The 27,599-nt window shown below is 45.5% G+C and overlaps 1 protein-coding gene across 5 annotated transcripts in view; it reads right to left on the bottom strand.

Annotated features, from left to right (window-relative positions):
• The window catches only part of BRCA2 (BRCA2 DNA repair associated), a 59,493-nt gene that overhangs the window by 10,764 nt on the left and 21,130 nt on the right, over window positions 1-27,599 (bottom strand). For all 5 annotated transcript variants that reach the window (XM_053310672.1, XM_053310675.1, XM_053310673.1 and 2 more), the window contains exons 12-16: window positions 20,681-20,776; window positions 19,714-19,783; window positions 18,262-18,689; window positions 11,326-11,516; window positions 96-283 (exon numbers count right to left, since the gene is read on the bottom strand). In XM_053310672.1, coding sequence (XP_053166647.1) covers window positions 96-283; window positions 11,326-11,516; window positions 18,262-18,689; window positions 19,714-19,783; window positions 20,681-20,776 — 973 coding nt within the window. The remainder of the gene's footprint in view (window positions 1-95; window positions 284-11,325; window positions 11,517-18,261; window positions 18,690-19,713; window positions 19,784-20,680; window positions 20,777-27,599) is intronic.

Below are 27,599 nucleotides of genomic sequence, written 5' to 3'. Positions count from 1 at the left end.
TATTAAAAGCACTGATGGACAGAATCCTAATTGTAAGAACACAACACTGCTAACAACATGGTTCATACAAAAACATGCAAACCCGAACAGCCTACTTGTAAAATTCTTCTTTTCCTGCTTTCCCCTCATCAGTAGGAATAAGATATCCTCCATCAGCCAGCTGTATTCCATGTCTTTCAAAAAAATACTCTTTACTGAAAAAATCCGGGATGAGAAACTGAAAATCTTCTGCATTTATACTATTAATGTTTATGCACTGCTTGGAAACACCAAGGGTATATAACTGCAAGGGTAAGAGAGGTAGATATGTTAGCATTATTAAAACATCTGCAGTGTCTATACAATCAACAAACATATACTGTAAATTATAAACCATATTTCATAAAGGTTGTAAACTGGACTATGAAACCCAAGGTAAATTAAATGTTTTTCATTGAAAGCGGTCTGTTACTTTTCTGTTTGAATTTTGCAACTGATAAGTCATAGGCTGATTTAAAGTCCAATGCAAATCCAGTGAAAAAAACAGGTTGTTCACCTATAACTTATGATTTGGAAGTGATCCGTTGCAGTCATAGGAATGGGTTCTGTGCCTGCACAGGACCATTCGGGCAGAATTGACTAGCTCCTTGACGTGCCCAGCCCCACCCCTTACATGTGGTGCATTCTGTTGATTTGGGTGGGCTGGTGCTTATCACCTCAGTTCCTGAAGGACCAACATTAGGACTCACTCATCGCTTGCAGTGTTCTACAAGTAAGTTGTCCTATGCTTTGTAAACATACGTTTTGTCACTTTGCATACTGCAGCAGGGCCAGAGGGACGGTCTTATGACTGCAAAGGATCACTTCCAGATCATGACTTACAAGTGAGCAACCTGTTTATCTGCATCGTGATCCGTTGCACTCATCAGTCTGGAGGCAGGTGTACAGTATGCTAAGATAAGACCCTTTTCAGCACACCCCTCCTGAAATTGGCCTGTGCTGCAAAGCAAAGGCCCAATCCTCAGTGCTTAACAGAGGTATGCTTGGAGAACCAAGTTGCTGCCATGCAGATGTCTCTGAGCTTAATGTCATTGATTTGGGCAGCAGAGGTAGCATAAGCTCTGGTGGAGTGAACCGGTATGGATTTCAGGGGCTCTACTTTCTGGTATTTGTACATCAAATTATCCAGTGGGAAAGTCTGTGTCTCAAAAGTGGCAACCCTTCACTTTGCCTTTGTAACCTACAAAGAAGCACTTCGTTTTTCTATAGGGCTTGGTCAGTTGCAGACAGAACAGGATTTTACATCCAGGGTATGCAATGACCATTCCAAAGCTGTTGTGGGATTCCGGAAGGTAGGCAAGAGAATGTAACTGTTGATGTGAATGTCCGCAACAATTTTCGGCCTAAAATCTGGGTCCAGGTGAAGCACTACTTTGTCTTGATGGAACTTTGTCTTAAGGAAAGCACTACTTTGTCTGGTGGGCCACTGTGTGAAACAAGATGCTGGACTGGACTAGATGTTCCTTGAGCCTGATCCAGCAGGGCTGTTCTTATGTTAACTTTGTATAAGGAACATCAATGTGTAGAGCATTTAGTTCACTCACTCTCTGAGTTGATATTATGGCCATTTATAGTGTCACAAATTTAGGCTGAGCCATCACCATAGGCTCGGGTGTGTGTGTGTTCTGTTAAGGCTAAGAGGAGCAGGTTCAGTGGACTGCGTAGTAGGCGGGTAAAAGTTGTTCAACCCTTTCACGAATCTCTTGGACTCCGGGTGCGAGAATACTGACTTTCCATCCCAGCTGGAATGGTTGGCAGAAGTGGCTGCCAGATGGACTTTTATAGAAACGTTGGCCAGCTTCTGCTGCTTCAGCTCTGTGAGGTACAATAACACTTGTCGAATGGATGCAGCATGAGGCAGAAAGTCATGTTTTTGTGCATATATCCTGAAACGCTTCCACTTGCTGTCATAGTGAGAGTTGAATTTTTCTTGTCATTCAGGAGTATATCGTTCAGCAGCCTATCCTCCAGGCAGTCAGGTTTAGCATTTTCAAATCGGGGTGGCGGATTCACCTGCCCTCCTGTATTAAGAGATCCTCATGTTGAGGAAGCTGTCTGTGGGGAACAGTGTTCCCTCTACTTTCCAATATCAGTGAGTGGAAAGGGTTCTGTTCTGGGCGGCAGTATCAATTCAGTGTGTGCACATCACCAACACATACAGATACATATATTGAAATAATAGAAATTTTTCATGTCCCCCACCTCAACATTCTGTGCCAGGGGAGCCCCTGCCACCTCCCATCCTCCTCCCCCTCCATCAGGGCTGTCCCTAGGGGGGTGCGAATCAGCATTGCGGGGGGCCCTTAACATTTCAAATAAATAAATTATTTTGTAACTTATATTTTAAATAATATTTATGATTTTATGTAAAACCAAGTGACAAATATACACAGCAGAGATGCACCTAGGTAAATTTACTAAACTCCCTTCCATACACTCCTTTCCTTCCCACCCCACACATCTCCTTCACATACACACATAGACACACAAATCCCTCTGATGCACACACCTCCCTCTACAGCCTACACACACACACACACACTCTCTCTCTCTCTCTCTCTCTCTTTCCCCTTCTCCTCCTCAGTACTCTCGTGACCTCCACTTGTCTCCTTTCAAGTTTTAAACACAATTCAGAAACTATTTGCTCAATCATCCATTCTCCACTGAATTTAGGTTTGAATTTACTAAAGCCACATATGAAAAATACTCACTCCCAAGCTTTTTGCTCTTGCCAACCAAGTTTGAGCAGTGCACACAAAAAACTAGCCACATTTTGCCACGGAGAGTGCAGAAATCAGCTGAGTAACTTTGCAGAGTGATGAGTAACTTAAGATTTGCCATGCACAGAACTATGGGTGGGACACAATCAGGAAGTAATTACCGGCCTGCTCCCTGCTGGAGGATCGCAAAGTTGAAACACTTATCAGGCATTAGCATTCCTGAAAGCTGTAATTGATCGACAGGGGTCCAAAAGTATTTCTTGCTCTCTAAGAATAGAAAATGTAAAAAGCAGCATGGTGGAAGAAAATGATCAGCTAAATGGTCAGCCAGAGGGCTGGGGAGCACAGAGATCAGCTGGGGAGGGCAGAGAACTCCTGGCAAAAGACCCTCCATGGCCCAGCTTTCCATCCTCCTCACATCCTCCTCCCTCCCTCCCTCCGTCACCATTGTCCGCCCGACATCCTCTGGCCACAGTGTGCCGCCTCCCTCCCTCTTTCCCAACCAGAACTGGAGAAGAAGGCACTGCCAGTGAGGGAGGGGAGGGAGGGAGGAGGCGGCGCTGGCGCATGGTGAGGGGAAAATGGGACATTGCTTCCTGGCCGGGGAGAGGGGTTGGGCAGCAGCAAAATACTACTGCTCGGGGGCCTGAGGGAAGGTGTGCATGCGTATGCACACATCTTAGAGGGAACGCACCCTTGCTAACTTGGCAAAGAGGCACCTTTTAACGTGGTGGTTCTCTTTATTTAACAGGGGGAGAGTAACTGGCCCTATCCACCCCCAGCACAGTACCTCCAGTGACGGTTGCTGGTGTCTATCTTGTGTTTCTTTTTAGATTGTGAGCCCTTTGGGGACAGGGATCCATCTTATTTGTTAGTTCTCTGTGTAAACCACCCTGAGACATTTTTGGAAGGGTGGTATAGAAATCGAATGAATGAACGAACGAACGAACGAACGAACGAACAGTGGCGGTGACCCTTTGACAGTTTGAGTGCCTGTCGAAATTATGGCTGTCATGGCCACTATGGCACAATCAATATCTAATTTGCAGATTCTTGTAGTATCTTTGCCAGTACTCTGTTCAGAAGAGTATGGGGGAAGGGAATGTAGAGCAATCTCCGACTCCAACTGTATTGGAAGGCATCCCTCCTTGAGTTGTGGCCGATGTTGGTTCTTAAGCAAAACTGGGAGCACTTCTTGTTCATGGATGTTGCAAACAGACTGACTTCCAGGGTCCCCCAGTCTCTGAACAGCACCTGGAGATATTTCACGTTGACCTCCAATTTGTGTTGTTTCTGGTAGAGTTGTGACCTGCTTAGAAGATCTGCTAAGGTGTTCTTTACTTCTTTCATGTGGATGGCTGTCAACGTAATTTGTTGTGTTATTCTCCAGTTCCAAGTTAGGCTTAGCATGCAAAGCAAGTGGGGTACCGTTCCACCCTAGCAGCTTAAATATGCTATCGCCGTAGTGTTGTCTAAACTGAGCTGAGCCACTTTGCCCATCAGGTATGGCTAGAAGAACTTTAGTGCTTGAAAGACTGCTAGTAGCTCTAAAGGGTTTATGTGCAGTTGACACTGGTGCGGAGATCGCTGTCCTAGCGCTCGGAGATCCTTGCAGTGGGCTCCCCAACCCTGTAGTTTTTAATCCTGTTTTTATCTTTGTATGTTCTCTGTATGGCCTATGGCTGTAATAAATCGCGGGGGGGGGGGACCTGTTGTAACCCAGGCTGCCAGTTGAGGCATCTGAAAGGGTACTCCCGACAGCAAGTTGCCCCTCTTTGTCCACCACTGGAAGGAAAGTAGAACTGGATAAGGGACTGTCAGGAGTTTGTGAGTGCTGTCTATATTCGTCTGGAATACTGACAGAAACCATAGTTCAAGGCGTCCTGTCATAGTTTGGTATAACACAGTGGAGGTGCATGAAGCTATGGGGTCCAGCAACTTCTGTATCTCCTGTGCTTTTTGTATGGGCTGAGCCACAAAGGTGGCTACCATGGTCGTGATGCTCAAGTAGTGGTCCTCAGGCAACAATGCCCTTTGTGCTTCTGCATTCAGCATTGCACCAATGTCATCTATCCGTTTCACTGGCTCCAGTCTGGATTTCATCTAATTGAACTGGATTCCCAGGTCCTGAAATAGGTTGAGATCTGTCAAGACATGCGAAGCTAACTCGTCTCTTCTTCTTCCCGCTAGAATCCAGTCGTCGAGTTATGGAAAGACCATCAGATAAATTTCTAGTATACAGACTTTAAGATATAGCTTTTGGAACCCTGGTTCCCGGCTCTCCTTCGGCTATGCAAGAACTCTTACCTTCACCTTACAGCTCGATGGGCTCTCCTCATGAGAGACAGGGGTCTGGTCCTACACCATGCCCATCAGACCCTCTCGCTAACAGCATGGAGGCTGAACTTTTAGACAAGATCCTGTTAAATGAAAGAAAAGCCTCTATGGGATGGGACTCTATGTACAAATGAAAGCGCTTCACATCCTATCCGTCTGCTAAGGGCTTTGGCCCACTCCAAGCTTTGATCCGCCAAATACTTTGCCTCTCTCAAGGGTTTTGGTCTCTCCAACACTTCCCTTAAGGTCCACCTCACTGCCATCTTGGCTCACCACCTGGGCTGGGCAGTCAGTTTTTGTTCACCCTGACTCTTAAGTTTTTTGGAAGGAGTTAACAACCTGTACCCCCACCCCCATGTGGGCACCAGTTGAGCCTTGGAGTGTCTCCCTTGTACTGTCCATGCTTACAGAGGCCCCCTTTGAATCCCTCTTGTTTGCCTCTGTGAAACTGCTGTGCCTAAGGACTGCCTTCCTTGTGTCCATCACGTCTATAAGACATGTAAGTGAGCTCATGGCTCTAAGAGCTAAGTGTTCCCTTGTCCTGAAAGCAAGGAAAACTGCTAGGAGTTCCAAGAAGTTAATATGGAACTCCTGCTGCTAGGAGTTCCAAAGGCCCTGAGCCTGGAGGAAACCAGAGTGAGCACCCCAAACCTGCATGGAGGCATTGGTAGTGGCTGATATTATAGGGATTAGTTCCTGAAAGGGAACCCCTTGAGAAAGGGAATCAGGCAGGGACCACCAGAGCAGGTCTCACAAGACATTCTCTGACATGACTAAGCACTTGTTTTGACTGTCTAGGTTCGGCCGGAAGACAGACAGCAGCCACAATTGTAGTCTCTGCATCCTCAAGAGTGCATTTGCCACAGTCATGGTGCACAAAGCCATGAGACCCAGCAGACGTTGGATGGACCAAACCCATTGCTTGGGGAAGACTGGAAAGTGATCACCATGGAGGAAATGGCCCAGATGCATTCTACAGGTAAGTATGCACGCTTCTGGTCAGCATCCAGGATCGCACCGATATACTGAATGACATGCTGGGGGTTCAGGACAGATTTCTTTAGGTTGACATTGAGCCCCAGATCTGCCAGGAGAGAGAGAGAGTAAGTTGCAGGCTGAACAACAGGGTAGACTTCTCTCTAGCTGTGATAAGTCAGTCATCCAGAGAGGGGAACACAGAGACACCCTGTACACACAGATGGGAAATGATGGCCGCCATGCACTTAGTGAAAACTCTAGAGGCAGTACAAAAGCCAAACAGGAGAACCTTGTACTGGTACACCCTTGTGTCCAGGCACAAACATAGGAACTGGTGATGCCGAGGCCTTATGGAGATGTGGAAATAGGCGTCGTTTACGTCTAGGGGCATAAACCACTCCTCTTCCCACAACAATGGAAGAATGGACTGCAGGGAGATCATGCAAAACTTGGAAGTTTTGACAAACTTGTTTAACAACCTTAAGTCCAGGATGGGACGGATCCACCATCATGCTTAGGAACCTGGAAGTATCTGGAATAATAGCTGGAATGCATGGAAGAAGATGGAACTGGTTCTATGGTATCTTTTTGGAGCAGCGAAGAAACCTCTTCTTTAAGGAAAGGAGTTGAGTGGGTGTATTTTATGCCCTCACGGGTGGGTAAAGAGTGAAATTCAACAGCACAGCCACTGGCCACTATGCACAACACTCAGCGTCTGGTGTCATTTGATGCCAGGAAGGAAGGGAGGGAGGAAGGGGATGAGACAGAGGCTGAGGGAAGGGGGATAGCTACTTCCAGGTCCTCATTGTTAAAAGGACTGCTTGGATTGGTCCTGAGGCTTCGATTTTTCTTGGCCCTTTTGGCACTGATGGAAGGGGCACGTAGTGTACTGTCTAGATCCACATCTAAAATTTCCCCTGTCCTAGGAAGGCCGGGGTTGGTAACGCTGCTTGAAGTTAGGGTGGTACCTGTGCTGAGAAGACGAGGTTTGAGATTGAACGGAAGTCTTAGTGGTATATCTAGACTTTTTTCAGTTTCTCCATTGTCTCATCTGTGTTTTTAGAGAATAGTCCTTTGCCCAATGGCAGATTTTCAATCTTATCTTTCATGCCTGGCTCTAAAGGCATGGACTTGAGCCAGGCACGGTGACAGAGAGCAATGGACCCAGCCAGCACTTTGGACTCAGCTTCCGTCAGGTGTTTAGCTGTACTCAGATGCTGTCTGGTAAGATCAGCAGACTTGGAGAGTGTCTATAGGAATTCATTCATTCAATTTCTATACTGCCCTTCAAAAAGTGGCTCAGGGCAGTATACATTAAAATAAAACTAAAATCAATTAGTTTTATTTATTAAAATCAAAAACTATAAAAACATAAAACCATTATTCAAACATTTAGAACAATTTTTAAAACCCTGGAAAACCAGGCCAAACCTTTACAGTTTAAAAACCCTGGAAGGCCAGGCCAAACAAATAGGTCTTAAGGGTTCTCCTGAAGGCCAACAATAAACTCGGACTATGGATTTCTGCCAGGAGTTCATTCCACAGTCCAGGAGCAGCTACAGAGAATGCCTGTTTCTGAGTTGCCACCAGACGTGCCAGTAGTAACTGAAGACGGACCTTCTCAGATGACCTTAACATGCGGTGGGGATCGTGCAGAAGAAGGCATTCTCTAAGATAATTTGGCCTTAAAGGACTCAGGAAGACCAGCAACGTCCTCTTTCAATGTGTCCCAGAGGGACTGCTGATACTTGGCCATACAGGCCAAGTAGTTGGCAACTTTAAGGGAAAGGCAAGCAGAGGAGTAGAACCTTCTTGCCATAGAGCCCAATTTCCAGGCCTCCTTATCCACTGGTGCTGAATATTTCCATGTGGACTTTGCTTGCAGCGCAGTGTCTACCACCAGCAAGTTTGGTGCAGGATGTTTGAACAGAAACAGGCAAGAAGCCACTTGGACCAGATACAGATTTTCCATCTTTTTACAAGGAAGAGTGGATGTCACTGGAGCACACCAAGTCGCTTTGGAAGCAGCAACCAGCACTGGGTGCATGGGCAATGCAGTAGGGTGAGCTACAAATGTGGTAGAAAGATAGCCATAAACAGGATCTTTGATTATATCCTCAGGAGGGGGTGCTTCCAGGCTTAAAGTCCTCACCATCTCCTGTATTTGCACCTGGTAGGATTTAGTCTCCTCCGTCGGAGAATTAGATGGTTGGTTTGCCACATTATCGTCCTGTGATGTGCCCAGTGGAGCTTCTGAGACCTCAGAGTCAGACACAAAAGAAGACTCCCCATCAGTATGAAGATCTTCAGGTAATGGAGTCCTGGGATGGGGACCCCCAGGAGGAACAGGCTTAGCAGGTACAGATGGTATTGTAGGAGCTGCTGGACCTGGCGCAGGCACAGATGGGAGCTCAGGCAATACTGGCAGCACAGGTGTAGGTGATGGAGTCCTGGGCATTGGTGTAGCAGGCCTCGAAAGGGCAGCGGCGTGTGTGGGGGTATTTAAAAAGATAAACAGGCTGCTTAACTGTAACTATTGATCTGGTAGTGATCCATTGTAATCCATAAGAATGGGTACTGAGCCTGCATAGATACCTCACGGCCGAGTGCTCTAGCTCCTCTCAGCAGTCAGACTCTGCGTAAAAGTGCTGGAAGAGTCTCCTGGAGACACATTGATTTCCATAGCCTATATTCTTGGAAGTCATATGGCAATGCCGGTGAGCTGTAAAGGGAATGTGAATGGGAATGTTCCCTTGCCTGCAAATGCAGTGGGTCAAAGGCCCCTGGGGAGCTGCTATAGTCCAGAGGGTCCCTTGGGACAAGGGAGGCAGAAAAGTGGAAGCATTCCTTCCAGGATATAGCCGATGGGAGCTGAGGTCGACGCCAAAACAGGAGGCACAGAGACTGAATAAATAAAACGCCTGAGAGCCGAAAGAGTAGGGGTCAGCTCCTGTGGAGTCAGTGCTGAGTGCACCAACGTCAAGGAATGTTCTGGAGTGCTGAAGTCCCTTGACGCCGAGGGGGCCGGAACCAAAAGGCTTGGAAGAAGACGAAGGCCAAGGTAAATATTAGGTGGTCAGCTGTTCTGTAGAAGGTGACAGGGTCTTAATGGTAGACAGCATTGACGACTTAGGCGAATTCGGGGTTGAGTGCGGCTTCAGCAAAGCGGAGATCGTCAGACTCGGTCTTGAGGACGAAGCATGCTTCTCGTGCAGCTCTCCTGTAGAAGGGCAGTGTCCGTCCGAATTTGGACTGGCGGTCCTTAAAAGGGTACTGCAGTAGCTTGTGGAACCCACCACCAACTGGGTAGCTTGTAATTCACCTATTTCTTATGAATTTCTGGAACCACTATCCAGATAAACAGGTTGCTTACCTGTAACCGATGATCTGGTAGTGGTTCCATGACATTCATAAAACCCGTCTGTCCGTCCCCGCTGCATAGGTAACAAGCTACTGCAGTACTACTACACTAATGGATGCATAATTGGACATAGGCTACAGAAACACTTACGTTTGCCAGATAAACTAGTCGGCCATCAAGAAACTGGGTAAAGGAACACCTAACTGCCACTAGAGGGTACTGCAGTCACGTGCAGCCGGCGGTTGCGGGTGTCACGAGGAGCTAACGAATTCCAGCTGAAGCTGATCTGTGCAGGTGCAGAACCCATTTCTTATGAATTTCTGGAACCACTATCCAGATCTGGCAGGTATTACGATGAGACGTATTACGATGAGAGGAGAGCTGGTCTTGTGGGAGCAAACATGACTTGTCCCCTTAGCTAAGCAGGGCCCGCCCTGATTGCATATGAATGGGAGACCACATGTGAGCACTGGAAGATATTCCCCTCAGGTGTGGAGCCACTCTGGGAAGAGCAGAAGGTTTCAGTTTCCCTCCCTAGCATCTCCAAGATAGGGCTGAGAGAGATTCCTGCCTGCAATCTTGGAGAAGCCACTGCCAGACTTGAAGACGATACTGAGCTAGATAGTCTGATGGTCTGACTCAGTATATGAGTCAGATAGTCTGATGGTCTGTCTCAGTATATGGCAGCTTCCTATGTTCCTATGACTAGCCCCCAAACATACGAGGCAGTCAGCATGGCTGTCAGAGGAGGGCATAGTGCCCCTGCCGGTCGCAAATCTTTAAAAACTTTTACAAGTAGACATAGCCAAGTCCAAAAAACTATCCGAGGTCAGCCTAATCAGAGATAAATTGCCAAGTCCAGAGAGCAGTCAATCAAAAACAGTAAGAGGTCAAAAAATCCAAATAGAGCAGTAAATCTGAGACAGAGAAGAATAGTCAAAAACACAGTCCAGGTCAAAGCACAGAGAGTTAGATAAAGAGCTGTCAGAAAAACAAAACCAACCCAAAACCAGGAAAACAGTCCAAATAACAATATTCACTTTCTCACAGGAATGAGGGAACAGTAGCAGATCCTTCCCGAGGTAGCAAACATGGCAAATGAGAAGGAAATGAAGAGGGAGGCGCTCTGCAGCGAGCTTTGTAGGCTCTGATATCACTATGCATTAAAGGGCTGGAGAGCGCCTATACGGAGCTATAGATTCTTCCGCGGGCCTCCTGTGCAGGCACAGAAGAACCAGTTGTGAGAGGCCATGGATCCCTACCAAATTTCAGTAGCTATATCTAAATATCCATGGAGTAATTTAATTGCAGATATGTTAAACCAAGGCATGATCATTCCCAGGCGCCAGCTCACCACAGTGACTGGAAGTTTAAGCATGGTGCCTCAGCCAGGTGAAAGATGGCTGCTTTCAGAAGGAGTGAGCAAACAAAGCAGGGACAGGGTTGCTTCCTCCTTCTGCTGGCAGCACTAGCCTATTGCCTGCCTGAACCAGGACATGACCAGGAAAAAGGAAGGAGCAACTTGCCCCTGCACTGCTTACTCACTCTTTTTCTTGGTCATGTCTGTCCATTGCCTGCCTCAGTTGGATGGATGCAATCAGGAGGAGAAGTGAGCAAGCAAGGTGGGACGTCTGACTCCCTCCTTGGAGCAGAGGACATTGTTGGGGGTCAGCGGCAAGTCTGCCCTCCTCCCTGGAGCAGAGGGTGGGTCTGCCTCCTCATGGAAGAGAGGGCTTTGCGGGAGGGAAGCATCAATTCTACACCCTGCCCCGCCCATGCAGTAGGAGGGCTGACTGGCTCCTGGAGCAAAGGGAATTTATTGAGGCTTCCAGTTAAACTAGTTAATCATTTAAACTTAAAAACAAATATATATATACAGAACACAGATACCTGTTCATTGACATAAGAACCAGGGGGTTTCTTTCCCACTGCAACTTTAAGAGGAATTCTACAAGCAGCAGATATTTTCTCAAGATACAGGCTTCCCGACTGTGGGCGAATTCTTTGTCTTTGTTTCTTTGCAAGTCTCACTTCCTGTAGATTTCTGGCATACTGAAGATTTGCTATTGCTTTTGTTAAATCTGTCAAGAAAAACAGAATCACATCTGAATGAATCTGCTGTAATTTAATATAAAATTTTCAGACATGCACAGGAGAGTGCTGTGTTTTTAGAAGTCACCATGTTAATCCAAATACAGTCTTGACAAAATCTGAGATTTTTTATTACACGAGCACACAACATAATTTCCAATAAATATTTACTAATAAGATTGTTACCGAGATGTGTCCTTATTTTGGCATAAGGGTCACTAAAATCTGCCGTGTTATTGTAGAATACAGGATATTGGCACTGCAGCCTAACCACTTAAATTTCTCCACACCAGCATATCACAAGATGCAACATCATGTCAGTACTGTGGGATGATATATTCACACAAATGTTGAGAAATGAATCTTTAGAATGAAACTTTCTTAAACTTTCCCTATCAAATAAATAATACACCTATAGGCCGAGTATACAGAGATAGCTTTTTTAATATTTGCAAATATACTGCTGCTTCTTAAACGGATGACGATACATGGGCAGAATTTACTCATCAAAATAGTCACAATTAAAAGCACTTAAGCACTCATAAGAATAGTTTTACACATGATGGATGAATAAGTCTGTGAAGAGCAGACACAGATTGAGGAGGTGAGCAAGCTTTTCTAAACAGAACATCTAGTCTTTCTGCCCTTCAAACTAACAGGTGGAGGGGAGATTTTGAGGTTTCTCTTTAAGGGATAAGAGAGTGTGTGTGTGACTTGCCAGGGCTAGCATTTGCTAGTAAACTCCAGTGTTTTTGTTTGTCCCTGCCTGGAGGGGTGGAGTCAGCTAGGGCTGAGGGAGGCCCCACATTCCTTTGACTCATATCCTGTGTCTCAGTTGGAAGACTACTCTCTACATAAGCAGTGAAGGCCTGAGAGCACAGCCAACAGGGATAGCAAACAGGACGTTGGAGTTTTGCAGGAGTTTAGCGGGAAGTGTGCGGGGGAGCCTAGCACAAGCCCCTGTGATCACAAAGACCCCATTGGAGAAGAAAATGTAAGTATAAATCCCTCCCTCATATTCTTGCGAAAGGCTGTTTGGACAGGTAAATAGCTTACCACAGCGGAGACCTATCCTTCTAATAATCTCTCTCTAGATACTGTAAACAGCCAACAAAACTAGTATGAAGATAGAAAGTCAGCAGATGAGGGGGCACTTCCCAGTGTATTGCATAGAGTGTCGCATGTATGACTATTTGCCCCATGGGCAGAAGTCATGGGTGTGTGCTTGATGCAAGGAGCTCCTGGCACTCAGAGAAAAAATCCATTCCCTTGAAACCAAGGTGGTGGATCTGGAGAAGCTCAGAGAGACAGAGAGGCATGCAGATGAGACTATCAGGGATGTGGTAAAGTCATCCCACTCCAGGGCTGATAGCTCCACTGCTGTCAGGAAGACTGAAGGTCTTGGGCAGGGAGGACATCGGTCTGAGGAAAAGGGAAATGCTCCTTTAGAAGGGACCATTTCCATGGAAGATGAGCCCATATCCTCTCGCACAGGGGGTACTCCTCCGGGGGGTGGGGGCCTCTTTGTAGTAGGTGATTTGATCATTAGAGGTATAGAGATGAGTTTGTGACCCGTGTGTTGACCAAACACAGTGATTTGCTTGCGTGGTGTGAAGGTTGCGGACATCACACAGCATCTAGATAGACTATTAGGCAGTGCTGGGGAGGAGACAGCTGTCGTGGTGCACGTTGGCACCAACGATGTGGGGAAATGTAGTCGGGAGGTCTTGGAAGCCAAATTTAGGCTGATAGGTAGTGTATTGACGCTCAGGACCCCCAAGGTGGTATTCTCAGAAATGCTACCTGTTCCACACACAGGTACAGTGAGACAGGCATTGCTGAGGGGTTTCAATGCGTAGATGAGATGGTGCTGAGAGGAGGGATTTAGATTTGTTAGGCACTGGGACACATTTTGGGGAAAGCAAGGCCTGAACAAAAGGGACGGGCTGCACTTGAACCAAGATGGAACCAGACTGATGGTGCTTAAAATCAAATAGGTTGCAGAGCAGCTTTTAAAGTGATGCCTGGGGAATAGCCGAAAGGAGCTGGGCAGTATCCAGTTGGGCAAAAGCCATCCCTTAAAGTGCGAGGGTGCAAAGGATTCAGATAAAACAGAAGGGGACAGAGCAGAACCACATAAAGAGCAGACAGAAGCCTGTGCCAGCTGATCCAAGAGTCCAAAGAAAGATAGCATACATCAGGTGAGAGATTCAGCGTATAGGTGCTTATATGCCAATGCCAGAAGCCTCCGAGCCAAGATGGGTGAGCTGGAGTGCTTGGTTGCTAACACAGAAACAGATATAGTGGGCATAACAGAAACATGGTGGAACAGTGAGAACCAGTGGGACACTGTTATCCCTGGATATAAACTCTATAGAAAGGACAGGGAGGGGCGCCTTGGAGGTGGAGTAGCACTGTATGTTAAAGAAGGGATAGAATCAAACAAGCTAGAAAACCTAGGTGGACTGGAGTCCTCCACAGAAACTCTGTGGGTGACAATACAAGGCCTGAAAGGAAGTGTGCTACTGGGGACATGCTAATGCCCTCCGGATCGAAACACTGACAATGACTGGGAGTTGCAGGAGGAAATCAGGGAGGCGTCAAGGAGAGGCAGGGCTGTAATAATGGGTGACTTCAATTACCCATACAAAGACTGGGTAAATTCACAGTCTGGTAATGACAAAGAGGTCAAATTTCTAACTACACTGAATGACTGTGCCCTAGAACAGTTGGTCGTGGAACCAACCAGAGAGAAGGCGACCTTGGACTTAATCTTGAGTGGCACCCAGGACCTGATGCGTGATGTTAGTGTCTTCAACCCTTTAGAGAACAGTGACCATAGTGCTATCAAATTCAGCATACATGTGGGGAGAGAAATGTTTGAGGAACATTTAGCTAAAAGTATAAAGGAGAATAACAAAAACTTCTTTAAATACATCAGAAGCAAGAAACATGCCAGGGAGGTGGTTGGACCATTAGACAATGAGGGAGTGGAAGGGATTATTAAGTAGGATATGGAGTTTGCAGAGAAGCTAGATGAATTCTTTGCGTCCATCTTCATGGCAGAGGATACCGAGCATATACCTGTTCTGAACCAGGCTTTTCTGGGATGGAAGCTAAAGAACTGAGTTAGACAGAAGTGACAAGAGTTGATGTTCTAAACTATCGGGAAAAACTGAAATCTAACAAATCACCAGGGCCAGATGGCATCCATCCAAGAGTTCTCAAAGAACTCAAATGTGAGATTGCTGACCTCCTTGCTAAAATATATAACTTATCCCTGCAATCAGGCTCTGTATCAGAGAACTGGAAAGTAGCAAATGTAACACCGATTTTCAAAAAGGGATTCAGGGGTGATCCGGGAAATTACAGGCTGGTGAGCTTAACGTCCGTTCCCCGCAAATTGATGGAAAGTATCCACAAGGATAAAATTGTAAAGCACATAGAAGAACAGGCCCTGCTGGGAGAGAACCAGCATGGCTTCTGCAAAGGGAAATCTTGCCTCACAAACCTTTTGGAGTTCTTTGACAATGTCAACAATTGTGTGGATCAGGGTGATCCAGTTGACATAGTATACCTGGACTTCCAAAAAGCTTTTGACAAAGTTCCTCATCAAAGACTCCTGAGGAAACTTAGCAGTCATGGGATAAGGGGACAAGTACATGTGTAGATTGCTAACTGGTTGAAGGACAGGAAACAGAGGGTAGGTATAAATGGAGAGTTTTCACAATGGAGGGAAGTAAGAAGAGGGGTCCCCCAGGGATCTGTACTGAGACCATTGCTTTTTAAATTTATTCATAAATGTTCTAGAAGCAGGGGTAAGCAGCAAGGTAGCCAAATTTGCAGATGATACCAAGCTCTTTCGGGTAGTGACATCCAAAACTGATTGTGAGGAACTCCAAAAGGATCTCTCCAAACTGGGTGAGTGGGCAACAAAGTGGCAATGCAGTTCAATGCTGGCAAGTGTGAAGTGATGCACATTGGGACAAAAAACCCCAACTTCAAATATATGCTGTTGGGATCTGAGCTGTCGGTGACTGACCAGGAGAGGGAACTTGGGGTCGTGGTGCACAGCTCGTTAAAAGTGTCGACTCAATGTGTGGCAGCTGTGAGAAAGGCCAATTCCATGCTAGGGAGAATTAGTAAGGAGATTGAAAATATAACTGCTAATATTATAATGCCCTTATACAAAACTATAGTGCGGCCACACCTGGAGTACTGTGTACAATTCTGGTCACCACATATTAAAAAGGACATTGTAGAACTGAAAAGGGGGCAAAAGAGGCCAACCAAGATGATCAGGGGCCTAGAGCACCTTTCTTATGTGGCAAGGTTACAACAACTGGGGCTGTTAAGTTTAGAAAAAAGATGACTGCGGGGAGACATGATAGAGGTCTATAAAATCATGCATAGTGTGGAGAAAGTGGATAGAGAGAAATTCTTCTCCCTCTTGCATAACACTAGAACCAGGGGTCATCCCATGAAATTGATTGGCAGGAAATCTAGGACCAACAAACTGAAGTACTTTTTCACACAACGCATAATCAACTTGTGGAATTCTCTGCCACAGGATGTGGTGACAGCCAACAACCTGGATGGCTTTAAGAGGGATTTGGATAACTTCATGGAGGAGAGATCTATCGGCTTCTAGTTAGAGGGCTATAGGACAACTCTAGCCTCAAAGGCAGGATGCCTCTGAGTATCAGTTGCAGGAGAGAGAGCACGCCCTCAACTCCTGCCTGTGGCTTCCAGCCGTATCTGATGGGCCACTGTGCAAAACAGGATGCTGGACTATGTGGGCCTTGGGCCTGATCAAGCAGGGCTGTTCTTATGTTCTTAAGTCAAAAATTTGAATTAAAAATGGAATATGTACTGATAACTTATTTATTGCTATCCTAGCTCTCAGTTCTGCACTGCTCTTTGTATCCCAGTCTGAGCCACTGAAGTTTTATACTGCAATCCAAATAATTAAATAAAATGTAAAATGATTGCCAGAGTTTTACAGGTACTGTATAGGATGACATCCAGACTAACATAACACTTGCGCAACAAATCAAGTTGCACTAGTGTAAGATTGAGTACCTGCATTAAATCATGGGAATTTCTGGAATTGCACTCTTGCACAAAAATTCTGTGCAAAACATATGAGGAGTGCCACAGGTGTGTTAGGGCAAGCGTGTGCAACACTAGTGAACGCAAGCTCAAGACTTAGCTAAACTAGCTAGCTAAACAATGCTTCTAAACTAGCTAAACACTTCTGTGCAAGTGCTTCGTTTGTCTGGATGTCAGCCACAGCTTCTGTTTCATGTGAAGGGGGAGAAGCAAGGTTCACACCTAGCTTTTCTTTAAAAAAATCACACAGGTCACCAAAATGAACAAAAGATGACACAAGCTGCAAGAGAACTGCATAGTGATCAGTCAGAGGGAAGAAAGGTACCCAGTGACCCACAGTCATAACCTTTGTGAACTTTCCACTTACCAGCACTGCTACTCATGCTGGATCCAATATTTGCATACCTGTGAATTCTCCTTCTGCTAGTTCACTAGACAGTGGCCTATACACTGCAAACCATTTTCATTGTAAACTGCCCAGAAATGCTAGTTTGGGGCAGTATAGAAATATTTTAAATAAAAATAAATTAAAATAAATACTCTGAGTGCTCAAAAAGGGGGAGGGAATGATATAACCAGAAGGCTAGCTGTCAGGAATCAAGAGCAAAGGCAAACCTCAGCCTCAATAATTTCTGCAACAGAGAACATCTTTGGACTGACCTGTAACAAATAAACAGACCAGACCAGACCCTGCATCCACTTGCTGTGGTGACAAAAGAGAAACTGGCTCTAAAGACAAAGTGGGAGGTGCCTCTGGAACAAATATCCAGCATCTGGACTACTGGATGGCAACAAATATGGATAGCACACAATACCTTTCAAACAAGCTGGAGGCTAAGCAACAACTTATTTAGCTTATACTCCCTCCATTAGATAAGACCTCCATATTCCCCCCTTGTGGGAATGCACAGAGGCCTCAAAGGAGAAAACAGAATTGCCCGTAACATGCAACTGCTGTTCTTGAAGTGGCACTCTGTGCCACTTCACAACCTGCCCATCTTCCCTCTAACAAGAATGACCTCAGCCTTGTGAAGGAAACAGGAGTGGTGATGAGGCACTGTTCCTACCCCTTGACTGGAGTGCTTGGCACCAAAAATGTTAGAAGGGAAAGGGGCTGCTGCTGCATGCTCCTATTAGTTTGGCTTATGTGTAAGTAGATCCCATTTATTCCACTCAGAGAAGAGCAGTTACAGGTAACTGCAGCTATATTTATTTTCAGTGTTTGGGAAGAAACAGAATGAAGATATTCTGAAAAAATACTTTGCCAATTCCAGCTTCTTTCATAGGATCAGTGTTCTCCATAGCATAGTATTAAACAAATGACAACAAGGTTCCAGCAACAGCTCCACACTCAATGATGGTTAAAGAAGGAATGGAGCAAGGCACTGTCTCCATGTGTTGACTAAGCCACTTGGTGCCAAAAAGGAAGTCAAGAGGAGGGAATGGAGAACCTCATTCAGTATGAGCTCTATAAATGTCTGCTGTTTGGCCTGCACATGTCCAGCTCCCATATGTGGAACTGCACATAACACAAGGAGGAGATCATCATGTTTACACATGCCATTAGTCCATAATTAAAAAAACAACACGCAAATCCCTCCCCTCAGTATACATTAAACGTACCTGAATTTGTATCTCTGCATTCTGAATTCACAGCTGATACTCGTGCAGCATTATTCTTTTCAAATATATTGCTTTCTGGTTGAATAGTGCCTTCATGAACCATTTCAGAGTTTATCTCTTCTTTTCTATCAATATTTTTCCTGCCCAGTAAGTCATGTTCTTTGACATTACCTACTTCATCCTCAGAAACACTTGACTTTGTTTTGAAAGGTGGTACAAAGACTCTGGCTGGCCTCTTTGCTATAGGATTTTCCACTTTCTTGTTTTCCTCAGTTAAGGGCTTATTAAACGGAGACAAGAAAGCCGATGTTCCATTTGAAGACTGTTTTGAAATGTGTTGCTGAAAACAGTTATATTTAGATCCTTTGCATTCTTGGTCTGGCGTAGTAAGGTTTGGATTCAAAACTTCTTCCCGTTCTTTTGCAGAACTTAAAAATATTTTGATAAGAATCTGAATGAGTGAATGCTAACAAAACAAGTAGTCTTTATATCACTGTTCTTTGATCTGGCAAGAACATGTTAGGCAAACAACTATTACTGCTACTGCACACCTCTTTCATTGTTGTAAGTGCTTTTGATTACTTTCATAAGCCTGATTGTTCCCAGATTAACACTATCACACTTATCTAGTGCAATTGTTAACATAAGTATAGAAACCCAGACATTTAACTCCCCTCACAATGGCCTGGATCCAAAGGAGTCCTTTCATTTAGCAGAAGCCCTCTTCCGCTGGTGAAGGACTGTTGTGCAAGAAAACTGACCCACTCTAGAGATGTCCTATTTACACAGTTTTGCACAATACTTCGTACAAGCTGTTGTCAAGATCATTTCATGGCCCACAAGAATGTACATGCTACAGCCTGTATTGTCCTTTTTCATCATGTTCCTTGTACTGTATGTAACACAACCCAAGAGCACTGTGATACTGCACTATGGGAAGTCTTCTGCTAGTGCTTGTGCAAGAACAAGCACTAATACATTTTCTCTTTCCACACCTTCTTTGGCTACAAGCCATTATCTACAAAAGCTATACAAACAATGAAATGAGAACACACACACACACACACACACACACACAAACACACACATACACACACACACACACACCGTAGTAGCTTGCTACTGATTTCTAACACACTACTCCTTCCAGTGTTTAGTTTTGTATTTATATCTAGCTCCATCCCATGTCTGAGGCAGTTCACAAGCTACCAAATTATAAACAATCCAACAGCTAGAATCAAGCTAAGAAAGCATACTGAATCATTTTCTCTTAAGCATTTGAGTTCAAAATCCAGAAGGTCACATAGCTCTGAGTGTAAAAGTATTGTGTGCACTACTAGACAGGCTTCTTTTGTAAAACTTAGTAAAACATTTCTTTAATGCCGGGGGTGGGGATCAGAGATATATGCACACCTCCAGTTATCTGTTATCAAAGCTATAGCCTGTTCTTACCTAATGGGACCACAGATTACAGGCTTTAAAGGAAAATTGTAGGTAAAGTTTCTTCTGTCATTCAAGACACCTAAATAAAAAGAAAACATAAGAAAATATTATGTTATGTAGATATCTGTGTTCAAGATTGTAAAAATATATCGGCAAAATCAATTCAATAGGTTTCTTTGCCCACAAGTTTAAAAAAAATGATTCACTTCTGAAATTTTTCAGCTTAGAAGATTTATGGGTTTGCACTAATTAGTGGAGAATAAAATTTACTGAATTGGCAACTAAGGCATATTTTTCTCCACCTACATTAAAGATGAAAACCATCACTGTTGAAACATGACCTTCATTCTGGTATTCAGTTGCCCTCCCAGAAACACTGCAAGAGCTGAGCCCCTGTGCCTCTAGGAATTGTATAAAAGAGAGAATTACAGTAGGTGCAGCTTTTCTTGCTGCTACATGACAAATTGCACTTGCCAAGATGTCCTTCTTACACAAAAATACAGGCATAGAACCTTTCTCTAAGCAAGAAGGGTCTTTCAGTATTTATTCTACTGCATTAATTCCACTCTATGGCACATTTATTTAACTTGTTACCTGTCTGCAAGAAGCCACAGTAGCACAACTACATCAGTGAGCTTTCAATTGCAATTATAAAGTTTCCGACTGATATATGAAGCACTTTGGACACTTGAAATATGGAATATAAGTGCTAAGCATCATTATTATTCTATGTACATTGAGTGAAGAATGCAATTTCATTCAGGAAGATCTATATGCAAAATAGGATTAACATGTACGAACAAAACCTTGGTTGAATATACATTAGAAGGTAAACTTGAAAAATGAAACTACAAAGATATTTCAGATTAATTAATGTAACCCACAGATATATATTTTCAGATTAATATATTTGAGATATATATATTACAGATTAATGAATGTAACCCACAGATATATACAAGAACAATAAAATTACCTTCTGGAGAACTTTTGGAGACCTTGCACAATGATTTGTTGGAATTTTCTAACCGGTCAAATTCAGGCAGTAACTTTCTTTTAATAGGAGGTTCTCCTGGGGAACAAGTATCACACAGCATGCTAAAAATACACATTTTAAAAGAACAGGTTGCTTACCTGTAACTCATGATCTGGAAGTGATCCGTTGTAGTCATAAGGAAATGGGTTCTGCCCCTGCGCGGGGACCTCGTGGGCTGATTGAACAGCTCCTCATGATGCCCTGCCCTGCCTGCACATGCTGTGCTGAGATCGTTAAAAGTGGTGGTTGGGCCTCTCTCCTTCCATTTCTTGCAGACTGCCCTGGGTGACGATCTGCCAGTTCAATTCTGATGTTCTTTTCCACTACCAAGGACTGCAGCGGGGATGGTTCGGGTGGGGCTTATGACTACAACGAATCACTTCCAGATCATGAGTTACAGGTAAGCAACCTGTTTATCTGGATCATGATCCATTGTAATCATGAGGAAATGGGTGATTAGCTAGCTCTTCCTCTTGGAGGTGGGTGCAGTCGATCCTAAGCTCACACTAACACCCTCTTCAAAACATTTCTTCCAAAATTTGCTTTCTGAGCCATCCTCAAATTTATCGCATAATGTTTGATGAACGGCTGTTGAGAGGACCATGTGGCTACCATGCAGATATCTGACATCCTGATGCCCAATAGGTGGGCTGCCAACGTCACATATGCCCTGGTTGAGTGTGCATGCACCGTCTTGGGAGGCGCGACCCCCTGACACTTATATGCCAGGAATATCAGCTCCACTAACCAATGCGCTAGGCACTGGCAAGAAATTGGGCGGCCCTTGCACTTGCCCTTGTATCCCACAAAGAACTTCCTGGTTTTTCTTATTTCGTGGGTTCTTTGCAGGTAAAACAGAAGGGCCCTTCTCACATCCAATGAGTGGATCACTACCTCCAAGGGCGTTTTGGGCTCTTGGAAAAAAGCGGGCAGGACTATCTCTTGATTCAAATGGAAGTCAGTCACTATCTTTGTTCGGAAACGTGGATCTAGCCACATGACCACTTTGTGGGGAAATAATTGGGTAAAAGGCTTATCCACCTGGAGTACTGTCAACTCACTCACGTGCTTCACTGATGTGATTGCCACCAGGAAAGCAGTTTTCAGCATGAGTAGCCTAATGGGCACCGTTGCCAACGGCTCAAAAGGATGCTCAGTTATTGCCGAACACACCAAAAACAAGCTCGATTGTTCTATCGGCTTCCGCACTGACGGATACATATTATTAAGCCCTTTCATGAAAACACAGTAGTCCCATCCCATTCCTTGTGCCTCGCTGAAATGGCTGCCAAATGCACTTTGATTGACACATTAGCCAGGCCTCTCAATTTCAGGAAGGTTAGGTATAGAAGGACTTGTTGTGGACTAGCGTGTAAGGTACCCCCTGTCCTTCATATAGGTCATAAAGCACTTCCATTTGCTCGCGTAATTCTGCTGCATTGTCAGGCACCTACTGTTCAACAGGATGTTCCTCAAAACCCCTCCATGCCGTCATTCTTAGGGTCTGGACCTCAGGATGTAGAACTGTTCCTTCCTCCCTTTGCAAGAAGTACGGTGCTTGTGGGAACCTGTGGAAGTTCCCCTGTGTCAACTGCAGAAGCAGAGCAAACCACGGATGGTGCGGCCACCATGGCGCCAGGAGAATGCACGTTGCTCTGTCTCTCATAATTTGTGCCAGAGCTTGTCCTATTATTGGCAATGGCGGGAATAGGTACAGCAGCCCCACATTCCGAGAGTGTTGGAATGCATCCCCCAGGGACCCCAGCCCGATATCCACATGAGAGCAGTAGTTGGCACATTTTCTGTTGGCATGTGTTGCAAACAAATCTACCGATGGGACTCCCCATTTGCCAAACATCTCCTTGCGGTAAGAGCTACTTATCTCCCACTCGTGCCTCTGGTTGCAATCAGCCACTCGGCTGAGGTTGTCAGCCAGGTGATCGTCCATACCCCTTATGTGGAGCGCCATAGGATAGACGACATGTTGTATGCACCACTCCCATATCCTCTGGGCGAGGACAAGGAGTGATATGGAGACCATTCCTCCCTGCCGATTGATGTAGACAATTGCCATCGTGTTGTCCAACTTCACTTGCACAACCATCTCTTGGAGCATTGGCTCGAATGCTTTTAGTGCCAGGAACACTGCCCTCAATTCCAAGTAGTTGATATGCTGGCGGGCTTGGGGCTGCATCCAAGTTCCCTGGACACAATGGCCTGCACAATGAGCCTCCCATCCCGTCAGCGATGCATCTGTTGTAACCCTACAGGTTGGGGCCAAAAGCGCGAATGGGACACCTTGAGTCAGATTGTCCCACTCCATGCACCAGCAGAAGCTCCTTAACACTATCTGCGTAACTTCCAAACGCATGTTCTGACTGTCCACATTGGGCCGGAAGTTGCGAAGATACCAATGCTGCAATGTTCGCATGCATAGGCGTGTGTACCGGACTGTTGTGGCACAGGAGGCCATCAGACCCAGCAGCCTCTGAACCTGCACTACTGGATGCAGTGGCTTGGTCATAAATTGTTGTACAAGTGCATGTAACTGCTCGATGCACTCCTGTGGCAAATACGTGTGCTTTTCCAAGTCTAAGACTGCACCTATGAAGTTCAACCGTTTCACAGGGGTGAGGTTTGACTTTTTCCAATTGATATTGAACTCCAAGTCCTCGAGCAAGCAGACCATAAGCTGAATCTGTTCGACTAGCAGCTCTGACGTGGCTGACAAGGAGACAATCGTCTAAGTATGGATAGACGATCAACCCCTGTGTCCTCAGGTAGGCTACCACTACTGCCACTACTTTGGTGAACACCCTTGGTGCTGTCGAGAGGCCAAAAGGCAGTACTGTATATTAATAGATCTGTTCTCCCACAGTGAACCTGAGATATTTGCGATGGTTCTCTTGGATGCCCATGTGGAAGTAGGCATCCTTCAGGTCCAATGTCGCCGCCCACATCCCCTGTGCCAAGAAGGGGAGAATAGTCTGTAGTGTCGTCATCCTGAATGTTTTGGTCGAGATACAGTAATTGAGGCCCCTCAAGTCCATAATCGCCCTGATCCCACCATCTTTCTTCAGAATCTGGAATTACGGGGAGTAATAGCCTGATAGCCTGTCCACCCACTGCACTGGAACTATCGTTTGCTTTTCCAGTAACACTTTCACTTCCTCCTGGAGAACCGCCATGGCCGTGGTGAATCGTATGCTTAAAAACGAGAGTTTGGCTTTGAACGCTATCACATAACCCGCTTGAACTATGTGTAGAACCCAGCGATCTGATGTTATATTGTGCCATGCTTGGGCATGGCTTGCCAGTCTGATAGTATTCCTGGCAACTACAGGACCGATGGCAGGGGTCCTGGAATGATTGGTGGTTTTGGATGGTACTAAGCCAATGTTGTGAGTGCAGCTCAGTGAAGTTGTGTGCAGTGGAAGGACAATCCCGTCAAAAGACCTGTTTCGCATTGTCCTTATTTTGGCGAGCTGCATTTCTGGCCAAATCCCTTAGAACGTTGATAGAGTCTGTACTGCCTTCTGTATTCTCTCTTTTCTTGATACTTGTAGGGCTTCTGGCAAGAATAAAAGCGGCCTTTGACGAAGTTCCTGCCGCAGCCGAAGATGCCATGAAGGTACGTGCTGTGAATTTGGATTTCTTTAGTGATTCCATTGTTGTGTCCATGTCATGGAAAAGTCCTTTTCCATCAAACGCAAGGCCTTCCACCCTGTCCCTCATATCTTGTTTTAGGGACGTGGAACATAGCAAAGCATGACGCCGCATGCTCACCGCCATGACCATTGCGCATAACTCAGTTTCAGCCAGGTGTTTAAAGGCGCTTAACTGTTGCCGTGTCATTGCCATAGTCTTCTCCAAGATTTCATTGAACTTCCATTGGAATTCCTCAGGCGTCATGGACGTAGAATCCTGCAAGAGGGAATCCCATAACAGGTGATTATAACGCACCATGCACGCTGCATAATTAGCCATTCTTATTGCTTGGCTAGCAGTGCTATAGATCTTCCTTCCCATTACATCTATTTTCCACCCCTCCTTCCACCGCTCCCAGGTGTCGTGTGGTGGCGACTCCCCCATGATGTTGTAGCACAGTCCACGACCAATGAATTGGGAATCGGATGAAGCAAGAGGTAAGCATTTTCTTCCTCACGGATTCTATACATGTTTTCTAGCCGCCTAGAAGTGGGTGTTGAACGTAGAGGACCCCCATGCTGTCTGGGCAGCTTTGCTAATTGCCGGTATCATAGTGAGAGCCACAGGATGGGAAGTCTTGGACTTGTGCATCATGTTGTACACTGGGTCCACAACATCTGCATCCGGGGACTTGAGATCCATACCCAAAGCCTCTGCAATATCTCTTACAAGGGCATGGTAAGCCTTCAATTCCTCCATTGGAGAAGTTGAAAGTTGAGGGGGCACATCTGATGCAGGATCTGACCTTTGTCTGACATCATCTGAATCAGATACATCTGACACTTCATCCTCTGCTGAATTGTCATCCGGCGAGGAGGGCTCATCCGGAGGCAGAGGACTAGATTTCCTCTTCCTCTTCTCAGCCGGCTTTCCTGGTGGCAGGGGGACAGCAGGCACCGCATCCCGCGCAAGAGACTGAGCTGGCTGTGCTTGCGGGACCACAACAGGGTGTTCTGCAGGCCGGCTGCTGGTTCAATTCTCTACATGCAGCAGGCAGGGCATGTTGTGCTTTCCATCAAAGGTAGTCTGCATAATCGTCTGGAAGTGCATGGCGAAAACCACAGGAGTGAGCTGGTAATGTTGGAGGCAAGCAAACACCCCGTCCCTCTAACTGCCCCGACGACACTGGTGCTGCTGAAACCAGTGTTCTCACTTCAAGTTGGACTGGAATGTGCTGTACTCTGAATGGTGAAATAGTTGGTGTTCTTGGTGGGGGCATGGACGCATCCTCCTCCTCTTGTTCGATGTCGAGTCCTGTGCTCAGGAAACCATGGAACGTCGACCCCGATGGTGTGCTCAATGCCGAGTCCAAGAGATCCTGCAAAGTAGGCTGCTCATCCTGATGTCTTCCACTAGTGACCGCAGGCTCAGCCACCCACTTTTGAGTCCCAGGTGTTGCTGGAGTTGATGGTGACTGAATTGGGGTGCATGCTGGGGAAAGCAAATGGTAGATTCTTGTCGTTGATGCCGACACCTGAACAGAGTCCTTCTCAATGTTGAAGCAGCTGCAGCTGATGTCGAAGCAGTCGCGGTCGTTGTCGAAGCTAGTTTCACTAACAGCTGTCTCGATGTCGACACCGCAGTCATCAATGTCGAAGCTGTCAGTGTCGAAGACAGTGGCTTCACTGTCAAAGTCAAGGAGGCAACAGCTGTTGATGTCGATGCCGGAAGGATTATTGTTAATGCTGTGTCAATGCTGAAGCCTGTTGAGTCATTGTCGATGTCGTGGGCTGCCCTTGTTGATCAGATATTGATGTCTCCCGCAACCTCGACATTGATACCAACCCGTCTGAGTCGCCTTCGAAAATCTGCACTGAAGCCAGCGAGGGGATACGGTGTTTACTGGCCGGTAGCACAGCACCATCATCGGAATCGCTCCCTGATTCCCGTCAGCGCTTATGTTCCCCATGTCTATGCTTCTTCTTTGAGACATCAGATGGTTTCTTAAAAACATCGCCTCCCGACTTGGAGTGAGCTGCCACTACGGTTTTAGATTGCTGGAGCGCAGTTCCGCAGGCTCCTGGGCTAACTTCCAACATCTATTTTTTCGTCCTCATAGGGGCATCTGATGAAGACGAACTCGGCCGCGGAGTAGGTGGGTGGAGCGCGTCATCATATAACACCGCCCAAAGAGAGAGCACTCAATACTGCCGGGTTTGCTTAGAAAAAGAGCAGCAAATCTTACAAGCTGAAGTATTATGCTCCTCCCCAAGGCACATTAAGCAAGCATCATGGAGGTCTGTGGAAGGGAGCTTAGCCCGGCACTTTACATAGCGCTTGAATGTTTTCTTCATCTCCATTGTTGGAGAGCACCGATCAGTTTTATTCTTCAAGTCCAATCGTCAAGCAAAGCAAGTCAATTTTCCAAATCCAAAGTCCAGTCACAGAACAACAAGAAAGTCTTGAACAATGCCAAAACGTTATCCAAATCCAAATCCGTATACCAAATCCAAGATCAAAACCAGAGAAGTAACTTTACACCAAGGAGCTATCACAATGAGGTTTGAATGCTTAGGCGGTCAAAGAGAATCTGAAGGAGAGATGCCCCAACCGCCACTTTTAACGATCTCAACACAGCACATGCAGGCAGGGCGGGACATCATGAGGAGCTATTCAATCAGCCCGCAAGGTCCCTGCACAGGCACAGAACCCATTTCCTTATGATTACAACAGATCACGATCTAGATCTATTTTTACTAAAAAGAAAAATATTTTAATATAATTGAAAATGCATTTGTAACTAACACAAAGTCTGATTCTGTGCATTTATTCAGAATTAAATTCCACTGAGTTCAATAGGGCTGACTTGCAGGTAAGTATGCACAGGACTGCAGTCTTATGATATTATCCAGTGTAAATATCTAGACCTGTTTACATTGGTGGATTTATGGAACTGAGATATTACTAAACAGTTTGAAGATCTAAACATGAAAATTTACCTTCGTCTAGAGGAAGGCGGGTATTTTTTGGAGCCTTAAAAACATAACATTGGGAAGTTATTTAGAAATCAAATCATATAAAGTGTTTTAAATGGTTAAAGGCTCATTGTGACATTTACATTACAATGTAAGCACTAGGAAGTGGCTGTGAAGTTGACAACATTAAAAAACTATAATCACATTGGTTAAGATGTTTGAATCTGGTCCTTATT

This window comes from Hemicordylus capensis, chromosome 3 (assembly GCF_027244095.1).
Source record: "Hemicordylus capensis ecotype Gifberg chromosome 3, rHemCap1.1.pri, whole genome shotgun sequence".
Classification (NCBI taxonomy): domain Eukaryota; kingdom Metazoa; phylum Chordata; class Lepidosauria; order Squamata; family Cordylidae; genus Hemicordylus; species Hemicordylus capensis.
This window is presented reverse-complemented; position numbering and strand designations above follow the sequence as displayed.